This window comes from Panthera uncia, chromosome E1 (assembly GCF_023721935.1).
Source record: "Panthera uncia isolate 11264 chromosome E1, Puncia_PCG_1.0, whole genome shotgun sequence".
NCBI classification, from domain to species: domain Eukaryota; kingdom Metazoa; phylum Chordata; class Mammalia; order Carnivora; family Felidae; genus Panthera; species Panthera uncia.
The window spans coordinates 3151523-3168558 of NC_064814.1; the positions used below are offsets into that span (position 1 = coordinate 3151523).

General features: G+C 65.8%; 1 protein-coding gene across 3 annotated transcripts in view; it reads left to right on the forward strand.

The window, feature by feature from the left end:
- The window catches only part of RBFOX3 (RNA binding fox-1 homolog 3), a 365776-nt gene that overhangs the window by 347078 nt on the left and 1662 nt on the right, over nt 1-17036 (forward strand). Inside the window, exons 6-15 of one of the 3 annotated variants that reach the window (XM_049635557.1) lie at nt 3047-3184; nt 5163-5216; nt 6053-6145; nt 7618-7678; nt 10802-10855; nt 11058-11190; nt 11671-11833; nt 12744-12805; nt 13836-13914; nt 15552-16299. In XM_049635557.1, coding sequence (XP_049491514.1) covers nt 3047-3184; nt 5163-5216; nt 6053-6145; nt 7618-7678; nt 10802-10855; nt 11058-11190; nt 11671-11833; nt 12744-12805; nt 13836-13914; nt 15552-15596 — 882 coding nt within the window. In that variant the 3' untranslated portion in view covers nt 15597-16299. Of the gene's footprint in view, nt 1-3046; nt 3185-5162; nt 5217-6052; nt 6146-7617; nt 7679-10801; nt 10856-11057; nt 11191-11670; nt 11834-12743; nt 12806-13835; nt 13915-15551; nt 16300-17036 lie in introns of those variants that run through there. The other 2 variants (XM_049635559.1, XM_049635558.1) reach the window with 2 other exon arrangements.

A 17036-nucleotide genomic window follows, 5' to 3' on the forward strand; every position in this document is an offset into this window, starting at 1 on the left:
GGCTTGAGGCTACCCACCCGTGGAGGACGCCTCCTCCCAGGCCAGCTTGCCAGGTCCTTGCCTGCTGCCTGAGTGCCCGCCAGGCCGCTGGCCCCCACTAGGGTCTCTCTACACCTCTCACTGTGCTGAGTGACCTCGGGGAGCCCCAGGTGAAGGGGCTGCAGGCTCTGGGGATGGAGGTGCCCTGGGTGGCATGTGGACCCTGCCTCCCACCCACCAGGGGTCGGCTCCTGGCCTTGAGTGATGGCTAAGGTGACACGGAGAAGGACAAGGACGCTGTGGCCAGACGGGGCAGGAGGGAGGCCGGTGGGGAGGTGGTCACTGTTGCTTCATTCTTCCCTGCCTTGGAGCCCTGGGGCCAAAGATTGCTTTAAAAGGGACAGGAAAGAAATGGGGAGTCCCAGGGAAAGGCAGCACAGCCCGGCCCACCCCCCACCGCATCCCCCTCCCCGCCGGGGACACTTGCCCATCTTACCGTCTTACAGCCACTGGACCCGTTCACCTGCCTCTGCGTGTAGCTGCGCTGGGGTGAGGGGGCTCCTTTCTTGCTTGTGCCCTGGCCCCACTCACGATTCATCCCACGTGACCTCCCCCCGACGCCCCATTCCCCCTCCTGGCCCTCAGCTGGCTCCCCTTAAAGGCCTCTACGGTGAGGCCCGGAGGAGGCCCCCGGACCGTGGAGGCTCACAGTGGGCTCAGCCCTGCTATGAGGACAGGCCCAGGGTAGAGACTCAGTCCAGGAAGGCCGCAGGCGCCTCACTTCATCAGCGCCCTCCCGCGCCCCTCCACCTTGTGCCCAGGGCTCCCCCGCTCCTTTGGGTGCGAGCTGGCTAAGCTGACCGCTGCCCTCTGCTGGCCCCAAGCCGGCATTACATGCCCCTCCCCGGCCGAATCCCCAAATTTAGGGGGATTCCGTTAGTCACCCGTACCCAGGAGCAACTGAGGGCACAGCTGTGTGAAATGCACTGGGTGGGGCTGGAGTGACAGAGGGCGCTGGGCCCACCCTGACCAGTGCACGGAAAGAGCCACACTTTGTCGTAACCAGAAAGCGGGAGAGTCAGCGGGTACGTGGCCGGCCCTGCTCTGATTCAGGGGCACCCACGAGCCTCTGGAGGACTAACATAGGCTTTCTCTCTGCACAGCAGAGTGGGACCAAGGGAGGAGGACAACTGGGGGGGGGAGGGGGCGGGGCGGGCCGGACTGTTGGGCATTTGCAGGTCCCTAGCTGGGCAGGAGGAGCCCCCGGGTGCTCCCCAGCACCCCCCAGGTGCCCAAAGGCAGCTGCCAGACGTTGCTCCCGCAGACCTGCCACCCACCCCCCATCTGGATGCCTCAGCAGACTGGCTCCTGGGGCTGCTTGGTGGCCCCCAGGCCCAGGCGCTGCCATCACCTACAGCCCCACCCTCGGACACACGTCACTCTTGCCAGCCATCGCGATAGGAGGGCTCAGAGAACACACGCTCAGCAGAATGGGGCCCACCGCTCGTGGGATGGCCTCCCTGGGCCACACACGTCCCCAGGTGAACAGGAGGATGGTGGCTTCAAACCACACCTGGGATCGCACACCGTGTGCTGCAGACCCGAGTGCGAGGGACCAGCGGCCCCGGAGCTGATGACGTCCACCCCCCTCGCCTGTGGCACCCTGGCGCCTGGCCAGAGGCCTCCTGGCCGAGTGCCGAAGCAGGGCAGCGGCCCCCTCCTTCCAGAAAGGATGAACGGTTGGCCATTGAGGGCAGCCACTCAGGAGCCCACAGACAGACCTCTGGCCACTAGCCGTCGCCTTGGACGAGGCTCTGACTCTCGGGCTCCGTTTCCTCAGCCGGAAGGAAGCTTCGGGCACGGGGCCTCCCCCTGCTCACCCGTCCGAACTCTGGGAGGCCTGTGGTAGCGGCCAGCGCCCCCTCGATTGCCGGCAAGGAAACCCGGCAGAAAGGAAACCAGCGAAGCAGCAGTTCTCGGAGGCCCGTGGGAAGCGGTGTCCGGGCATCTCTCCCCAGGCTCTCTGCACCCCGACCATCGCCACTGCTCAGCTGTCCGTGCTCCTCCAGCCGTGAGCGAGGCCGCGGCCACCAGCACCTCCACTCTTGCGAAGTCCAGCCTGGGCCTCGGGGGACCCTCCCCCTGCGCTCCCTCCGGGCAGAGAGAAGCTCAGGGCGCCCCTCGTGCCTCCAGCCAAGGTCCCGTCCGAGGCGCAGACCCCGGACAAGGACGCAAGGCCACGCAGAGTGCTGGGGACGCGACCCCAAGAAAGCCTTGGCATCCCTGCCGGGCACCTGGGGACACAGTGGAGCCCCCGGGGTGGGTGCCACCCACCGTGTCTGTCGCTGGCTGATAGCTGCCCCTGGACACTCCCACTCGCCTCGCCAGTGAGCTGAGCCACAGTGAGACTCGGGTCGGTCACCTGCTCGCCCACCGGGCACACGTCGATGGAGCCCAAGCCACGTGCCGTCGGCACCGTGCTTCGGCCGGGACGGAACCAGGCTGGGGGCCGGCCTGCTGGTGCGCTGGTGGCCTGTCCCTGCGGAGGGTCCGGGTGCTGCACAGCACGGGGGCTAGGACGAGGGGCAGCACCTCGCGGGCGTGCGTGCCTGGGGGCGGGCTCTGACACCTCCCCGGCTTCTCATCAGGCCTAGGAAGCCAGAAAGGCCCCCGTGCTCCCAGAACTTGGGTTGTGTGGGGTAAGGGAGAACCCTTGACTTTGAGGGTCAGGATAGTCGGTGCAGCCGAGGGACCGCTAAGGTCAGACCTGTGTGCTCAGGGCTGAGCCAGGCGGTGACAGCGCACCCGGCCAGGGTCGCCGGCCCCACGTTGGCGTCTGTGGTGTCGGGCACAGCCACGTGCAGAGGCCTGGAGGGGGGGCCTCGGAGGTCAAGGTGCCGCTGGGCCGCGCCTAGTGAGAACCGCCTGCCCGGCCCCCCTGTGGCCCCCAGCCCCAGGATGGGGAGGCCCAGGGAGTTGGAGGGTCCGGCCTTCAGAGCCTCCCCTCCGGACGGGACGGGACGGGGGCCGAGAGGGGTACCTCACAGCCCGGGTCCTCTCCCCGCAGCAGGCAGACGAGGCGGCACAGACGGACAGCCAGCCGCTCCACTCCTCCGACCACACAGAGAAGCAGCAGCCCAAGCGGCTACACGTCTCCAACATCCCCTTCCGGTTCAGGGACCCCGACCTGCGGCAAATGTTCGGGGTGAGTGCCTGCGGCCCCTCCGTGCCGGCTCTCCCGACTCGGGGTCCCCTGGGTCCAGCTCTGACCTGAGCCTGCAGGGTGGAAAGGAGAAGGGGTGGCAGCCAGACACGCAGCACCTCCACGCCCCACCCCCACCCCCCCTCCCCCGTCCTCGGCGCTTCTCAGAGGCCCCTCGAGGCCCAAAGGTTATCAGGCGCCCGCTAGGTTATCACTCTGCAGTCCCCGCGGTCTGACAGGGGCTCCCAGGACCCCTGTGCCCTCAGAGGGCACCGGGAGGGGCAGCTCGGCCTCCTGGCCCCACGAGGCCCAGCAGCCGACCAGCCCTGCCTCTCCCGTGTGCCCGAGGGCTGAGCACTCACCCTCTCTGGGCCCGTGTCCTTGGGGCTCCGGGCAGACGCTCAAACCGTGGGAAGCAAGCACGCGCCACTGTCCTTCTGGACTCCCCCAGTTGGTTCCAGCAGGGCGGGCCTCCAGTCTCGTGGCGACTCTCTTGGGCCGCTTGACTTGCATGCGGCTGCCCGGTGGGCGAGCAGGCCGGCACCGGCCAGGCCATCTGTCCCAAACAGCGCAGCCACGGAACCCCGGGGGGCCTGGCCCGCGTTTCTTCCCTCGCCTCCGCCCTCTCCCCAAACCCTCTTTCCCGCCGCCAGCACTGTGCCCGCCCCCACCCCTGGCCTCTGAACCCCAGCCCCGCCTTCACGCCACACACCCCCCCCCCACCGACCCAGATGGGATTTGTCAAAGGGGAGGTGCCATGAGGGCAGACTCAGGATGGACCCGGCACCCACACTTGGCCCCAAGCAGCCACTCCCCTTCTTGGAGGCCAGGCCCCATCGGATTGGGGGCTTAGACACAGTGAGGGGCCTCTGGGATGCGGAATCATCAGGATTCTGCCCCACTCGGCCTGGGCCCCGGCAGCTGCCAACCCCTTTGATCCTGGGGGTCCCCAGTTAAAGCGGCCGCTGTACAAAGCTCGCCCTGACCTCGGTCCCCAGGTCACGTCCCATCCCTCTTCCCCATACAGCGGACACCTACTGGTGTCAGCTTGCCTGTCCCCTCACCAGAGCGTAAGATCACCTGTCCCCGTCCCCGCTCCAGGGCGTCAACTCGCCCGTCCCCTGTCCCCTCACCACAGCGTCAGCCCACCTGTCCCCGCACGAGGACAGGCAGCACCAGCCCTGTTCCAGCCTTCCGTCAGAGTTGAGATTGCATTGCTGTCCTCTTCTGTGTCACGTCACTGCTCCTTTGACACCCTAGTCCCAGTGTTGTGGGATGAGGGGAAGCCCATCGCCTACACATACCAGAGGCCTCGGAAGGGCCCCCCCGGGACCTGGTCTCGGGGATTTGGCCTTCACAGGTTCGTGGTCTCCTGCGACAGTGAGAGAGACAGGGCTGCCCCGGGGGGATTCTGGGCCGGTGATGGGGCAGGAAGGGGGCAGCCAGAGCATCTGGGCCTGCCTGGCCGGTATGTCCCAGTCAAGTAGAGTTTGGGATCGGTTCTGTCCTGCACCCCACACAGCCCGGCCCCAAACAGCACAGGTCGCTGGCAGCACAGGTCTGTCCATAGCACTTTGTCTCTTCTGAGGGCTCCTGCCCATCGGCTTTTGGGAAGGACCTATCTGTAGCCCTTTACCCTCTAGCGTGAATTAGAGGTGGCCGTCGGTAACTTGGGGCAGGTCCCGGCAGGGAGAGGAGAGGGACTCCAACCGCGCTGCACCCTTCCCCGGTCCTCGGCCCCCACGCAGGTCTCAGGCAGGGAATGCGCGCTCCGTGAGAATGTGGGGAGGGGTCTCCCGTCCCCCCACCATGCTACACCTAGAGCCCCTCCTACTCCCTGCAGGAGGCTGGGGGCGGGGAGGGGGGCTCGGGCCAGACCCGGGCAGCAGGCGAGGGTCTCCTGAGAAGCAGGCGAGCCGGCCGGCCGGCAGTCTTAACCCACCCTCCCTTGTCTCCCCACCCCCCCTCTCTGTCTCTGCAGCAATTCGGAAAAATTTTAGACGTGGAGATCATTTTTAACGAGCGGGGCTCCAAGGTGGGTGCCGCCCAGAGGCCGCCACCATTACAGCGCCGGCTGTAGGTCCCGCCAGGCTAACGTGTGAAATGTGCGTTTCCTTCCTGGAGAGCTTCGAGCCCGAGGACCCCTGAGCTACACGGGTGCTTGTATTCCCCGCTCCTCCGCCCCCCCGCCCCCCCACCCCGCTGTCTGTGTCGTTGCTGCAGCTGCGATGCTTTCTGTCTGAGCTGCCGGGACCTCTCTGTCCGCGCCCCCGCTGAGCCCCGGGTCCCCAGCCGCCTAGCCGCCCCGCCAGGGGGCCACCGGCCTGCCCGGGAGCTGGCCCCGAGGCCGGTGGGCACAGCCGCAGGGTGGGCAAAGACAGGCCCTGCTCCCTGCTCAGGGAAGAGAAGACCCCCATCCAGGCTCCTAGGGTGATGGGGGGTGGGGCTGCCCCCAGGAGGTCCTGAAACCCAGCTTTGCCCCCCAGGTGGCATTAGGGTGACACAGTCCTGGCCCCTGGCCGGGTTGGCATCTCTTTCACGGCTTTGGCCTGTCCTCTCGGAGGCGCCAGGCGGTCAACTCAGGCCGGGCTCAGGCCAGGCTGGCAGCTGCCCCCGCCTGGGGCCGGACCCTTCCTGGGCATCCTGCCGGTGGTACCAGAACAGACCTCTGGGCTGCCGACCTCTCCTTCAACTCACCTGACTCAGTCCCTCTCTCTCTCTCTCTCTCTCTCTCTCTCTCTCTCTCTCTCTCTCCCCCCCCTCCCCCCGCCCATCTTTCTCTCTCCCCCTCCCTCTCTCTCCCTCCCCACTCCTCCTTTTTTTTCCTTTCTCTCATCCTTTCTCTCCGTGTCTGTCCTTCTCCGCTCACAGGGTTTTGGGTTTGTAACTTTTGAAACTAGCTCAGATGCTGACCGAGCCCGGGAGAAGCTGAATGGGACGATCGTAGAGGGACGGAAAATTGAGGTGCTCAGATAAGTGTGCTGCGCAGGGCGCGCCCTTGAGAAACGCCACTGTCACCCAGGTCCCCCACCCCAGCCCCGCGGCCACCCTGCAGAGAGCCGGGCCAGGGTCCCCAGGGCAGGGAGACGGGGCGGGGGGCAGAGCCCAGCCCATCTCCTGCCACCCCTCGTGGGCCTACACTTCAGGCCCACCCAAGGGCCCCCTCCCTCTGCTTTCTGGAAGAGGCCCCCCAAGTGTGGGAGTCAGCCAGACGCTGGGAGGAGCCCCCAGAACAACACGTTTGAGGCCGGCCAGCTCTAAGCACCACAGCCAACCCAGTCTGTCCCCCAGTGGGGAGGTGCTGTTAATCCCCTCCCTCCGGGGAGAAGCAGCTGTCCCCTGTCCTCCCCCTCCCCAGCTGCCAGGGCCTGGAAAGGGACCTAGCCCAGAGGAGCGGCAGAGAGAGGAGACCACGGGTCCCCTTCGGCCCCCCTCACCCCTTCCCTGGTGGGCTGCCCATCCTCCTCGCCAGTGCTGCGGCCTGGGAGCTGGGCTCCTGGACAGGCAGGGCAGCGAGGGGTAGCCAGGGAGGGGAGGGGTGCGCAGCGAGTGTAAAGTCCGTGGGAAGAGAAGCGGCAGGGCCTGGGGGGGCGAGGGGTTCCAGAAGCGGCAGCCCTGCGGGCACCGACCTCAGCCAGGCTCTGGTGCAACACCCGGTGGGCACCGGGGGATGCAGGCCCAGGCCCAGGGGCTCACACAGGACATGGGGAGGCAGTGTGGCCCCGACTCCTCTCTTGAGTTCCACCACCTGCCCTGTTCTCGGTCTCCTTCCACAGAGGCCGAGCCCCACCCTCCCTACACCCCAGTCGGGCCCCTGCAGGGACTCAGATGCCTGGAGTCAGGACCCACCCCCTCGGCGCCCGCTTGCCCCCTCTCCCGTCGGCCTTGCCCTCGAGGGGCACACGTGTCCCATCAGGGACTCTCTGCCGGCCTCAGGGGAATGGGGTGCTACCCCTGCCCCGACAAGAGGGGTGCCCATGGCTAGGAAGGCCTCGGCAGCCACCGAGGGCACAGAATGTCTTGGGGGCCGGTCTGCCAAGTTGGGCTGAGAGCACTTTGTGGAGAGTCCGCCGGCCAGCTTCTCCAGTGGCCTCGGGTTGCCGGAGAGAGAGGCTGGGGCTTGGTCTGCGGGCGCGGCGTGTGGAAGGCAAGGGCCAGTGGGCCGGACGTGGTGCCTGAGCCGAGCGCCGGGAGCCGTGGTGGCCCAGGCTAGCTGGAGCGGGGGCAGCACAGTGGGGAGGGGAGGCCTGGGAGGAGGGCCAGCCAGGGTGTGGGGCCAGGCCGGCCGCAGATGCTGTCCCGGGCCTTCTCCTAGCCCCCGGGCCCTCGGTGCGGCTGTGCAGGTGCGGTGCAGAGCAGGACTGGGGTGGCCGGACGCTTGCAGGGAGCCCAGTGCCCTGCACACCCTCACCTTCTCCTCCCTTCTCTCCGGGCAGGTCAATAACGCCACAGCCCGCGTCATGACCAACAAGAAGACTGCGAACCCCTACACTAACGGTAAGGGCCCCAGGGCTTCTGGGAGGCTGCAGGGGCCCACCTCCCCGGATGCTGAGCGCCCCCTCGTGTCTCAGCTCCGCTGGGTCAGAAGGGGGCAGATGGGCCGGATGCCCGGGCCTTCCCAAGCACGGGACACCCCAGGGACAGGCCCCGGGCACAGTGGGAAGTGGCCATTGTTAGTTATTTTCTAAGCAGTGAGGCGGGCCCGGGCTAGAGACGCTCCCTAGTGAGGGAGTGTGACGATAATTCGGATAGTCCTCCATCCGGGCCTTGGGGACCCAAGTGTCCCCAAGGGTATCTCCCAAGGGAAGCCTTACGGGCACATAATGCTCGCCAACTCAGTGGTCTTGTGCACCCACACACCTGACTCTAAGCAGAAGCAGCCAGTCTACCCTGAAGACAGAACCGCCGAGGCTGAGGGGAGGGGTGGCCCTCGCGGCTTCGCGTCTTCACCCCGCCGGCCAAGGCGGACTGGTTTGGGCGCAGCTGGCAGTGCGCTGGGGCCCCTCGACTTCGTGCCCGTGCCGGTGAGCGGTAGCCTGCTGTCAGGATGAGTCTCCCTGCAGGGTGGGGGCTTGACATCCCACCCCCCAGCAGGGGCAGAGTGACCAAGCCACCCCCCCCCCCCCAGCACTCTTGTCCCTGTGTGACTGGCCACCCATGGAGTCAGGTGACAGGTCAGCAAGGGTCAGGGCGCTGGGGGGGGGGGGGGGTGGGATCTGCCACGTGGTGACCCACCAGCGGGGCCTCCGGGAGCAAGGCAGGGGTCTGGCTGAGCCACATTTAGACTAGATTATGGCTCCCACCCTGCTTTTTGGAGGACTGTCAAAGCTCACATTTTTTAAAGAAATTCGGGACACCCGCCTTTGCCAGCGTCCCGAGCTCCTGCCGAAAGCTTGACACGGTAAGGCACAGTGGTAGGTGTGTTTGGCAGGTCAGGACGATCATCGGGGGCCCGTCGCCCCCGTCACCTGGGAGCCACACCCCCTGCTCTCCAGCCAGAGCCGGGAGCGTCGGGAAGCACGGAATCCAGAACGGAGTCCATCCCTGAATGACCACGTTCCTAGCCCGGGATGGGCGCGGAACCCACAGTGGTCTCACGACAGGGAACAGTGAAATGCTCACTGCCAAGGTTGGACCTGAGCATCCTCGCCGGCCTGAGCAAGAAGGACGTGGGCTGCGGTCCGCGGGCCCCGGGTTCTCTGTGGGTCGATACGGAAGCCCAGCACGTGGGCTCTGGCGGCCTGGGTACGTGGCTTGCCTTCGCCTGAACCCTCCGGAGAATCGATCGAATTCAGAAATTCATCGGCTGCGGGGCGGGGGGCCGAAGTGGCCACTGCAGGAACCAAACTCACCAGGTTTGACCAGGCGTTAAGACTGTTTACAGAAGAAACAAAGGAGTCACCCAGGGGGACCTCAGGCTGCCTCTGTCGTCTGGGGTCCCAGACAGTGAAACGGGACCGGCAGCGACAGGAGGAGGCATCAGAAAGCCAGAGTGACCGACAGAGATGCCCAAGGTTCCAGAACTGAAGGACCCACGGGAGCCCCGAGGACGGAGCCTCAGCGGGAGGGTGGGCTTGGGTCATTGGCCCCAGGACTCCGCTCCATCGTGGTTCTTACTAAGAAGACTCAGCTCCTGGGACGAGTTCTTTTTAGGAGATGAAACATTCCTTCCCTCCTGATCTGGGATTTAGAGAAGATTCCAGAGTCTCAGCAGTAACATTCAGACACGGAATGGACCCCCGGGAGGAACAAGGCCCCAGACACTCCCGGCCACCCACCCAGCAGTGGGGATGTTAGAATCTGGGTTGGAGGCCCACAGGTAGGGTCTGACGCTGATGGCCTGGTCTCGTTCGTCGCCACGCTCTCCAGAGGCGTGTTGCTAGCTGGCCAGTGGGTACGGGTCCCTTCTGTCCCTCCTCACAAAGCCAAGCGGGATAGGGAGCCGGGCTGTCAGGACATACTGCCAAGATAAGACCAGGTACACCGAGGCGGTCAGGGGCTGGGCTCGGTCAAAGACACCATTGCTGTGCCCATGGTATCTGAAAGAGCACCTGGGGCCAGAACCCACTCAAAGCCGGCTGCCGCCCACCCCTCGGACCCTCCGATGGAAGCGGGCTTCACTCCTACACGTGGGTCCCTGGTGGGAAGGGAAGACTGGTCTAGAAGCGGAGGGCCCTGGGCCAGTCCACCTGCAGAGAGGGACAGGTGGGTGCAGATTCGCTGGAGGCCAGGGAAGGGCCAGGAATGTGGGCTGGGTCTGGATCTGGCTCCGCCACTCCCCCCGGCTCTGGGATGTGAGGCTGCCCTTCCTCCCCGAGCCTCCGCTAGCTCGTCTGTAAAACGCGAGGGTGTGACGCTTGGGTGGGTTTAGAACAGCGTGGCGCGCGGTGAGGTGCTCCGGAAATGTTAGTTGTCCTTCTTAGTACCTCCAGTCCAGAGGCCCTTCCTCCTCAGGAAGCCCTTCCCCTGGCTGCTCCGGGGAAAGACAGACCCAGGACGGTCGGGGCGGGACTCAGCCGTGGGGACGGAGAGCTCCACCCCTGGACGGGGGCTTTGGGACAGGAGGTGGTGGCGGAAGCCACGCCCCCTCGCGGCAGCCTCTGGCCCTCCCGGAAGGCAGCCCGGCCCCCACCGGAGACCGCGCTCGCGTGATTGGGCCCCATCATGTGCCGAAGCGCAGGCGGGCCGGACCCCTCGCCCCAGCTGTGGGCCCGCAGAAGTTGACAGAAGTGTTCGAGTTTCCCTTCCTAGTTCTCTCCCGCACAGACTGCAAGACTCCAAGCTGCTGGAGCTGGTGCCCCGCCCCCCTCCGCAGGGCAGTCCCAGGGGCGGGCTGGGGAGGGCCACAACTTGAAAACAATCGGGAGGACACGCAGGCAGGGGGGTCGGGAGAGACTTGGTCCCTGTTATCTAGGGACCGGAAGGTCAGAGCCGGTGAGCCTGCAACATCCCCAGAGGGGCCCGGGGTCTCCTTTCCCCCCTCCCCCGACCGCGGAGGGAGGTGGGCCGGCCTCCCGCCGGGCTGCAGAGGCCACGCCTAAGGTGGGAGGATCCCAGGATAGTGTGAGGTGGGGCGAGAACGGGGGAAACGGTGACTGGGTTCCTTTGCTTCTCTTCTAGGCTGGAAGCTAAACCCCGTGGTGGGCGCAGTCTATGGGCCTGAATTCTATGCAGGTACAGGCTGGAGCGGTCACTCTGGGCGGAGCCGGGCCGGTGGGGGTGTGGCCGGCGGGTGGGTGTGGCCAGGCGGGGGCGTGGCCGTGCGGGCGTGGTTGGGCGGTGCCGGGCTAGCGGTGGCTGCGCCCCGGCCGGGTTGTTTCGACCTGGCCTCAGGCTTTCCCTCTCACCGCCTCTTCTCTGGCCCGCTTTCCTGCAGTGACGGGGTTCCCCTACCCCACCACGGGCACGGCCGTAGCCTACAGGGGCGCGCACCTACGGGGTCGGGGCCGGGCGGTGTATAATACGTTTCGGGCTGCGCCGCCCCCGCCCCCCATCCCAACTTATGGAGCGTGAGTACCTGGGGAGGCACTTGGGAGGGAGGCATGGGGGAAGCCCAGGGGGCGTGGAGGGTGGGGGGAGGCCCTGGGCAGCCGGAGGGGCTAAGCAGCCTTTCCAGAACTGCGGGAAGGTGGGGGGGAGGGGGTGTCGGGAACCCCCAGACCTTTGCACTGCAGTCGCCTCCGTATCAGTACCCCGACCCCATCGTGCCATGGGCGCCAAGGCTCACTGGCATTTGGGGGACATTTAGAGCCCCGGCACCTTGCCGGCTGATTTAATGGGATGGTGGTTGGCCCTTGAGCTCAGCGAGGGACTACTCGAAGCCCTCCCTGGACCATTTCCCCGGGCCCAGTGCCCTCTGCCTGGATGGGGGGACAGCTGCCTGGGCCGGGGCGGGGGGAGGGTAAGCAACAGGGGCCGTGGGGCCCCTGGCTTTGTGGGAGAGAGGAACTGACCAGCAAGGGTGTTACTCTATTGTTATACCAAAACAGGGCACTGGAGCAAACGCTTGTTAAAATGCCAGTCCCATGGGCAGGGCTGGCACCCTGCCCCCTCCCTCCTCAGCAGACGCCGGAGCCGGCCTGCCCACCACTCTCTTGTCCGTTTGCTTCCAGGGTCGTGTATCAGGACGGCTTTTATGGTGCTGAGATTTATGTAAGTGCGGTCCGGAGGGGAGGGCGGGGTGGGGCTTGTCCAGGCCTTCAGCTGATTTCCAGGGTCTTCCCCTCCCCCACCCCATCCCACTTCATCCTCGGAACCCCGGAGGGTGAGAGTGCCAGGGCAGTGGGTCCCTGGGGACCTCGGCACAGCGGAGCCTGGGCTGTCTGTGCTCATGTCTTCTCCAGTCCCCAGGGCGTTTGGGTGATGGGGGCAGGGGCGACTCTCCCGTATCCCTAACTGCACTGGGGTCACCGAGTGAGCCCCGGTGGGTACCCCGTGTCCCGTACAGAGGCCCAGAGAGAGACCAGGAGGCAGGGGCTCGAGGGCAGACCCTTTGGTGGGTTCCTGTGGCTTCTTTCTCCCTTCGTGGGGCTCCCCCTGCTGCTTCCTCTAGCCCAGAGCCCCAGCTGACAACCCCTTCTCACGCACCTACCCAGCCCAACACGAGACCTTGCTTCCATTGTGGGCATTTGCCCATAATCCAACAGTCCCTTTGTGCCAGGGCCGAGACGTGATCCGGGTTTGCCCTTGACCTTTCCCAGTATCTAGCATGGCACCCAGTCACCCATGGGTTCTCCACGCCCACGGGCATCAAAATCAGGGGCCCACTGGACTGCTGGCAGGTCTGTGGGCACTTAACATGTGTCAAGGCCACGAACACAGCCAGGCACGTAATTGGTGCCCACCAGTGTGTTGAATGGGGAAGTGAACAGACACCCCTGCCTCACCTCAGCCCGGCCCACTTGATAATCTGTGGTCCTTAGGTCTCCATTAGGCCAGAAGCGAGGTGCCCCCAGGCCTGCACCCACCAGCCAGTCCTCACCTGGCTGAAAGGGGAAGGTTGACAGGCCACGTCAGCCCCGCTAAGCCTCTGTGCCATCTCTCCCTCCCCCTTACCCTGCAGGGGGGCTATGCAGCCTACAGATACGCTCAGCCTGCAGCAGCAGCCGCGGCCTATAGCGACAGGTATGGCTGGGGCCGTGGTCGGGATAAAGACAGACGATGGGGTAACAGGGTCCCTGCAGGGCTGGGCTCAGACAGACGGGAAGACTTCACTACTGCTTGGGCCTGGGGCAGCTCCCCCTGGCGGCACAGAATCTGGACAGAGGAGAGCAGGTCCCAGACCCCTGAGCCAGCGGGCACCCCCCCCCCCCCCCGGTTTCTTCAGTCCCTTCCTGCCCTGGAGTGGGAAGGGTACTCAGGAGGCTGTGTTTCTGCCCGTGGGCGTGCCTCCGATCCTTCTCGGGGCTTCAGGGTCTGAGGCCCTTTAGCTCGGAGAAGGAGAGGCAGCAGCTTGGGCTCCCAGGGGCCGTGGCGAGACCAGGTGGGCAGTGTGGCCATCTGAGAGGCAGCCGGCCCTCTGCCCGTTGGCGGGCACACCCAGGGGCTGGGGGGTGGCTCTGTATTTGGAGGCAGGTCCCCCAGGGGTGGCCTAACCTAGCACATGGGCGCTTGGCCCATTGGGCAGAGTTCCTGCTTAGGGGAGCCTGGTGGCACCCGGGGACCCGCACCTTTCTCGAAGCTTCTCACCGCATCTCACGTGTGGGTTTTGTCCGGTGCACGGCAGGCCCTTCGGCCCAGCCCTGTCTTACAAGAAGGTGGCATTTCACACACAGAATTAAGTTGAGAGGAAGGCCATCAGGGGGACGCAGGGCCATGTCCCCCCCTGCCCCCCTTCCCTGCTCTGAGCACTCTGCCCTCATTCTTTCCGGGGATCGAGGTTTCTTTTCCCTCCACCCCAGCTCTGTGAGGACTCCCATTTCCTTCCACGAGGTCCCTGGTAGAACAGCCTGCCCCTCGTCAGGGTCAGCACACGCTGGAAGAGCTGAGAGGAGGGTGGCCAGCTGTGTTCCAGACGCTTCCTTCTCAACAGGCAGAAAGGATGGCGAGGAGGGAGGGGGGGCCTGGCGGGCGGGACCACACTGGAGGAGGTGGGGGGCCCGTTGCCACCCCTCACCTGCCCCCATCGCCCCCCCACACCTCCCTCTCTCCCCAGTTACGGCAGAGTCTATGCGGCCACCGACCCCTACCACCACACCATCGGCCCCCCAGCGACCTACAGCATCGGAACCATGGTAAGGAGCGGGGGGTGCCGCCTGGCCTTAGGCGCTGGCCATTGACGAGGCTGGGGTGGGCAGGCCCTGAGGACGATGACCCAGACCTCTGACCAGCGCCTGGGAGGACCAAGGCCTGGATTGGGAGTCTGGGGGAGGACTTGCCCCTTTGAGCCCCCGGGGGACTTCGAGGGAGGCAGGTCCAGTGAGGACGTCTGGCCCTCTGGGGAGCATCCTGGTCCGCCCACTCTGCCCAGTCTTCTGAGGCTCCAGAGGCTCGTGGGGGTGTGTCCGCCACCGTCCCCCTGTGTCCTGTCACTGCGCTTTTCCTCACGTCAAGGAGAGGGACAGGGGCTGCCCCCCACTTCCCACCCAGACCCGTCGGCGGCCCCGGGGCCAGCGCTCTCCCAGCAACCCCCCCCCCCACGCACTCCCGGCCGGCTCACGGCACTAGAGGTGTGCAGGCCAGCGTGTCTGTGTGTGTGTGTGTGTATGGCCAGCTGTCGACACATGCAGCCCAGCTCACTCTGTACCCCGAAACCTGCTTCCAGTGGACACCTGCCTCCTGTGCCCACCCACCCCCGGCCCTGGGGGGTGTTGATGTCGGTTTTTAGCTAGCTTGGCATCCAGCATCAAAGATGAACACATTTTTCGGGGGGTAAGGAGGGAGGAGGTGCGGAGCCAGTACGGATCCGTTGTTCCATCTCCCTTGGTCTTGATTACTCCCTCCCCATTTTTGTTCTGTCTTTGATTTTTTGACAAGTTCCCGGCAGCCTGCAGTGACAGCTAGCAGCCACAGGGGGCAGCAGCAGGCCTCTTGGGGGCCGGCCCCTCCCCGGACAGAGGCCCCGAAAGTGCGCTCTGCGGGTCCCTCGGCTCCAGGCTCAGCTCAGGGCGCCCCCCACCATGTAGCTGCTGGCTAAAAGCTTTCGTTGATTCACAGAGGGGCCCCTCTTATGTTCTCATTTTTGCTTGTAAGATTCTCTTTTTTCCCCCTCTGGCACTTGCCGCTCCCATTTCCTGTTGAAATTGGTTGGTGGGAGGAGGTTCCTGCGGAGACCTCCCTGACCCAGCGCAGCCCAGGGACACAGGAGCGGGAGCATCCAGGACCCGTCCTCCTCAGCCGGACGCAGGGCCAGGCGCAAGCGAGGCCCTGGTGGAAGAGGAGGGACCCCAGGGACCCCCTAAAGCTCGGAGGAGCTGGGCGAGCAGCCACAGCCTCTCCTGGTGGAGCCGAGGCCTGGGGAACCCTGAGAGAGGAAGTCCGTCCACCCGCCAGAGCCCCCAAGGGGCTCTGAGGAGGTGGGGCCCTCGCTCAGACCTCCCCCGACCCATTAAAGAGAGAGGGGCCCCGGGAGGGCCAGGCCCGAGCCTAGAGAGTCGTCAAGAGACTTCTCAAACCTCCTTGTCCCGGAGTGCCGGGGCTGATGACCCCAGCAGCCCCCTGGCCCCCAGGCCCCCACCACGACAGAACGAGGCCCAGGGCCCCCCCCCCCCGCTGCCATGGTAACTGGTACCCGCTCTCCCCAAGGCCAGCCTTAAAACATGGGACTTAGCGATTTCTTTTTGGTTTTCCTTATTTTTTTTTTTCTTTTTGCTTTTTCCCCCCCTACCACAAGGCGGTACTGATTGGCTGTTTGTCATCTTTGATGTTGCAGGCTAGCCTCTGCCGAGGAGGGTACAGCCGCTTCACCCCCTACTAGCAAGAGGGCCCAGCCCCTAGCAGCATTCACACTGACTGCCCAGTACACACCACACCCAGCAGGCCAAAACCAGGCACAGCCACCGGGAGGACAGTGCGCCCCCCCCAGTCAGCGGCACGCGACGCTAAAGTCCATAGGTTTACCTCCAGCCAGCTGGTGTCCCTGCCCCTCACCATGGCGTGTGTGTCTTTGACCCTGGTTACCCCTGTGTGTCTGAAACCTTGCTTCCCATTTTGACTTTGTTGACGTTGTGACCCCCAAGCCATTTCAGGTACGGTATGCACACAGCGGGAGGGGCTAGGCTGGGCACGAGACCCCCTCCCCCTCCCGAGAGCTGGCAGTAGAGCCCGCCAGGGCGACACCCACTCCGCATCATCCCCCGGGGTCTGTGGAGCCACAGGAGAGGCCTGGCCAGCGGCCAGCGGGGGGCCACAGCCACTGCCCCTCCCCTGGGGTTCAGGGAGGGAGGAGGAGCTGCCGTCCACGGGACGCGGGGACGGTGCCCCCTTCCCACCTTCACCTAGTCCCAGGACTAGCCGTCTCTGCCCTCCTCATTTCTGATTGAAGTTTATTGACGTTTCCTGCCGAAGCAGTCACAAGCACACGGTGCAAGGCGGAAACTGCCGTGGCCACACCAGCTTCGGGGCTCCTGAGCCTCTGTTGTAAGAAAGGAAAATCTAGGAAGAAATTCCCCTGCACCCCCCCCCCCCCCCCCCCCCCCCCCACACACGCACAAAGCCATCCGCCCTGCAGGGCCCCAGGGGTCGCCCTCAGCCCCTCTGCGGTGACTTCTGGCTGCAGGCTCTCCCAGCCCCCACCCCGCTCCGCCAGGCCCCAGGGATGGCACCTTGGCCCCGCCGGACTTGGGGTCCTGGCCAGCCCGGCACCTGTGTTGGTATTCGGGCTACGGCACCCTTCCCCTCCCCCGGGCTTGGAGACATCTTTTTGCCAGGGTCCGTTTCAGGAGGGGGGAGCAGGTCAGGAGCAGGGGGAGCCCCATCGCGGGCCTTCCTGGCGGAACAGCACTTGGTGCCAGCCTCCCCTCTAGAAAGGTCCCAGGACCGTGCGGGGTCCGGGGAGGAGAGCCTGGCTGGGGCCGCCGGTAATCCTGAGACAGCCCCGGTAGCTTCTGGAGGAGGCTGCGCGGTCAGGACCTGCCTCCGTTCCAGGAGAAAGTGTCTCGGGCCGGGGGATCCCAGGTGCCCTGACGCACCAGAGTTGGGCTTCCGGGCGCGGCCAGCCAGCGGGTGTGGGTTCCCCGCCAGCCAGGGCACACCGGGTCCCGGCCGGTGGAGCGGCCGCATCGTGTCCTGGGTGCCGGGCCCTCCCTTCCCACTGCCCAGAGCCCCTCCTTCTCAGCCGCCTGGGTCCGGGCCCCTCGTGGCCTGTGCCGTGCCGTCCACCCGCCACGCCCTCTGTCTTCAGCCGGCCGGGCCCCCC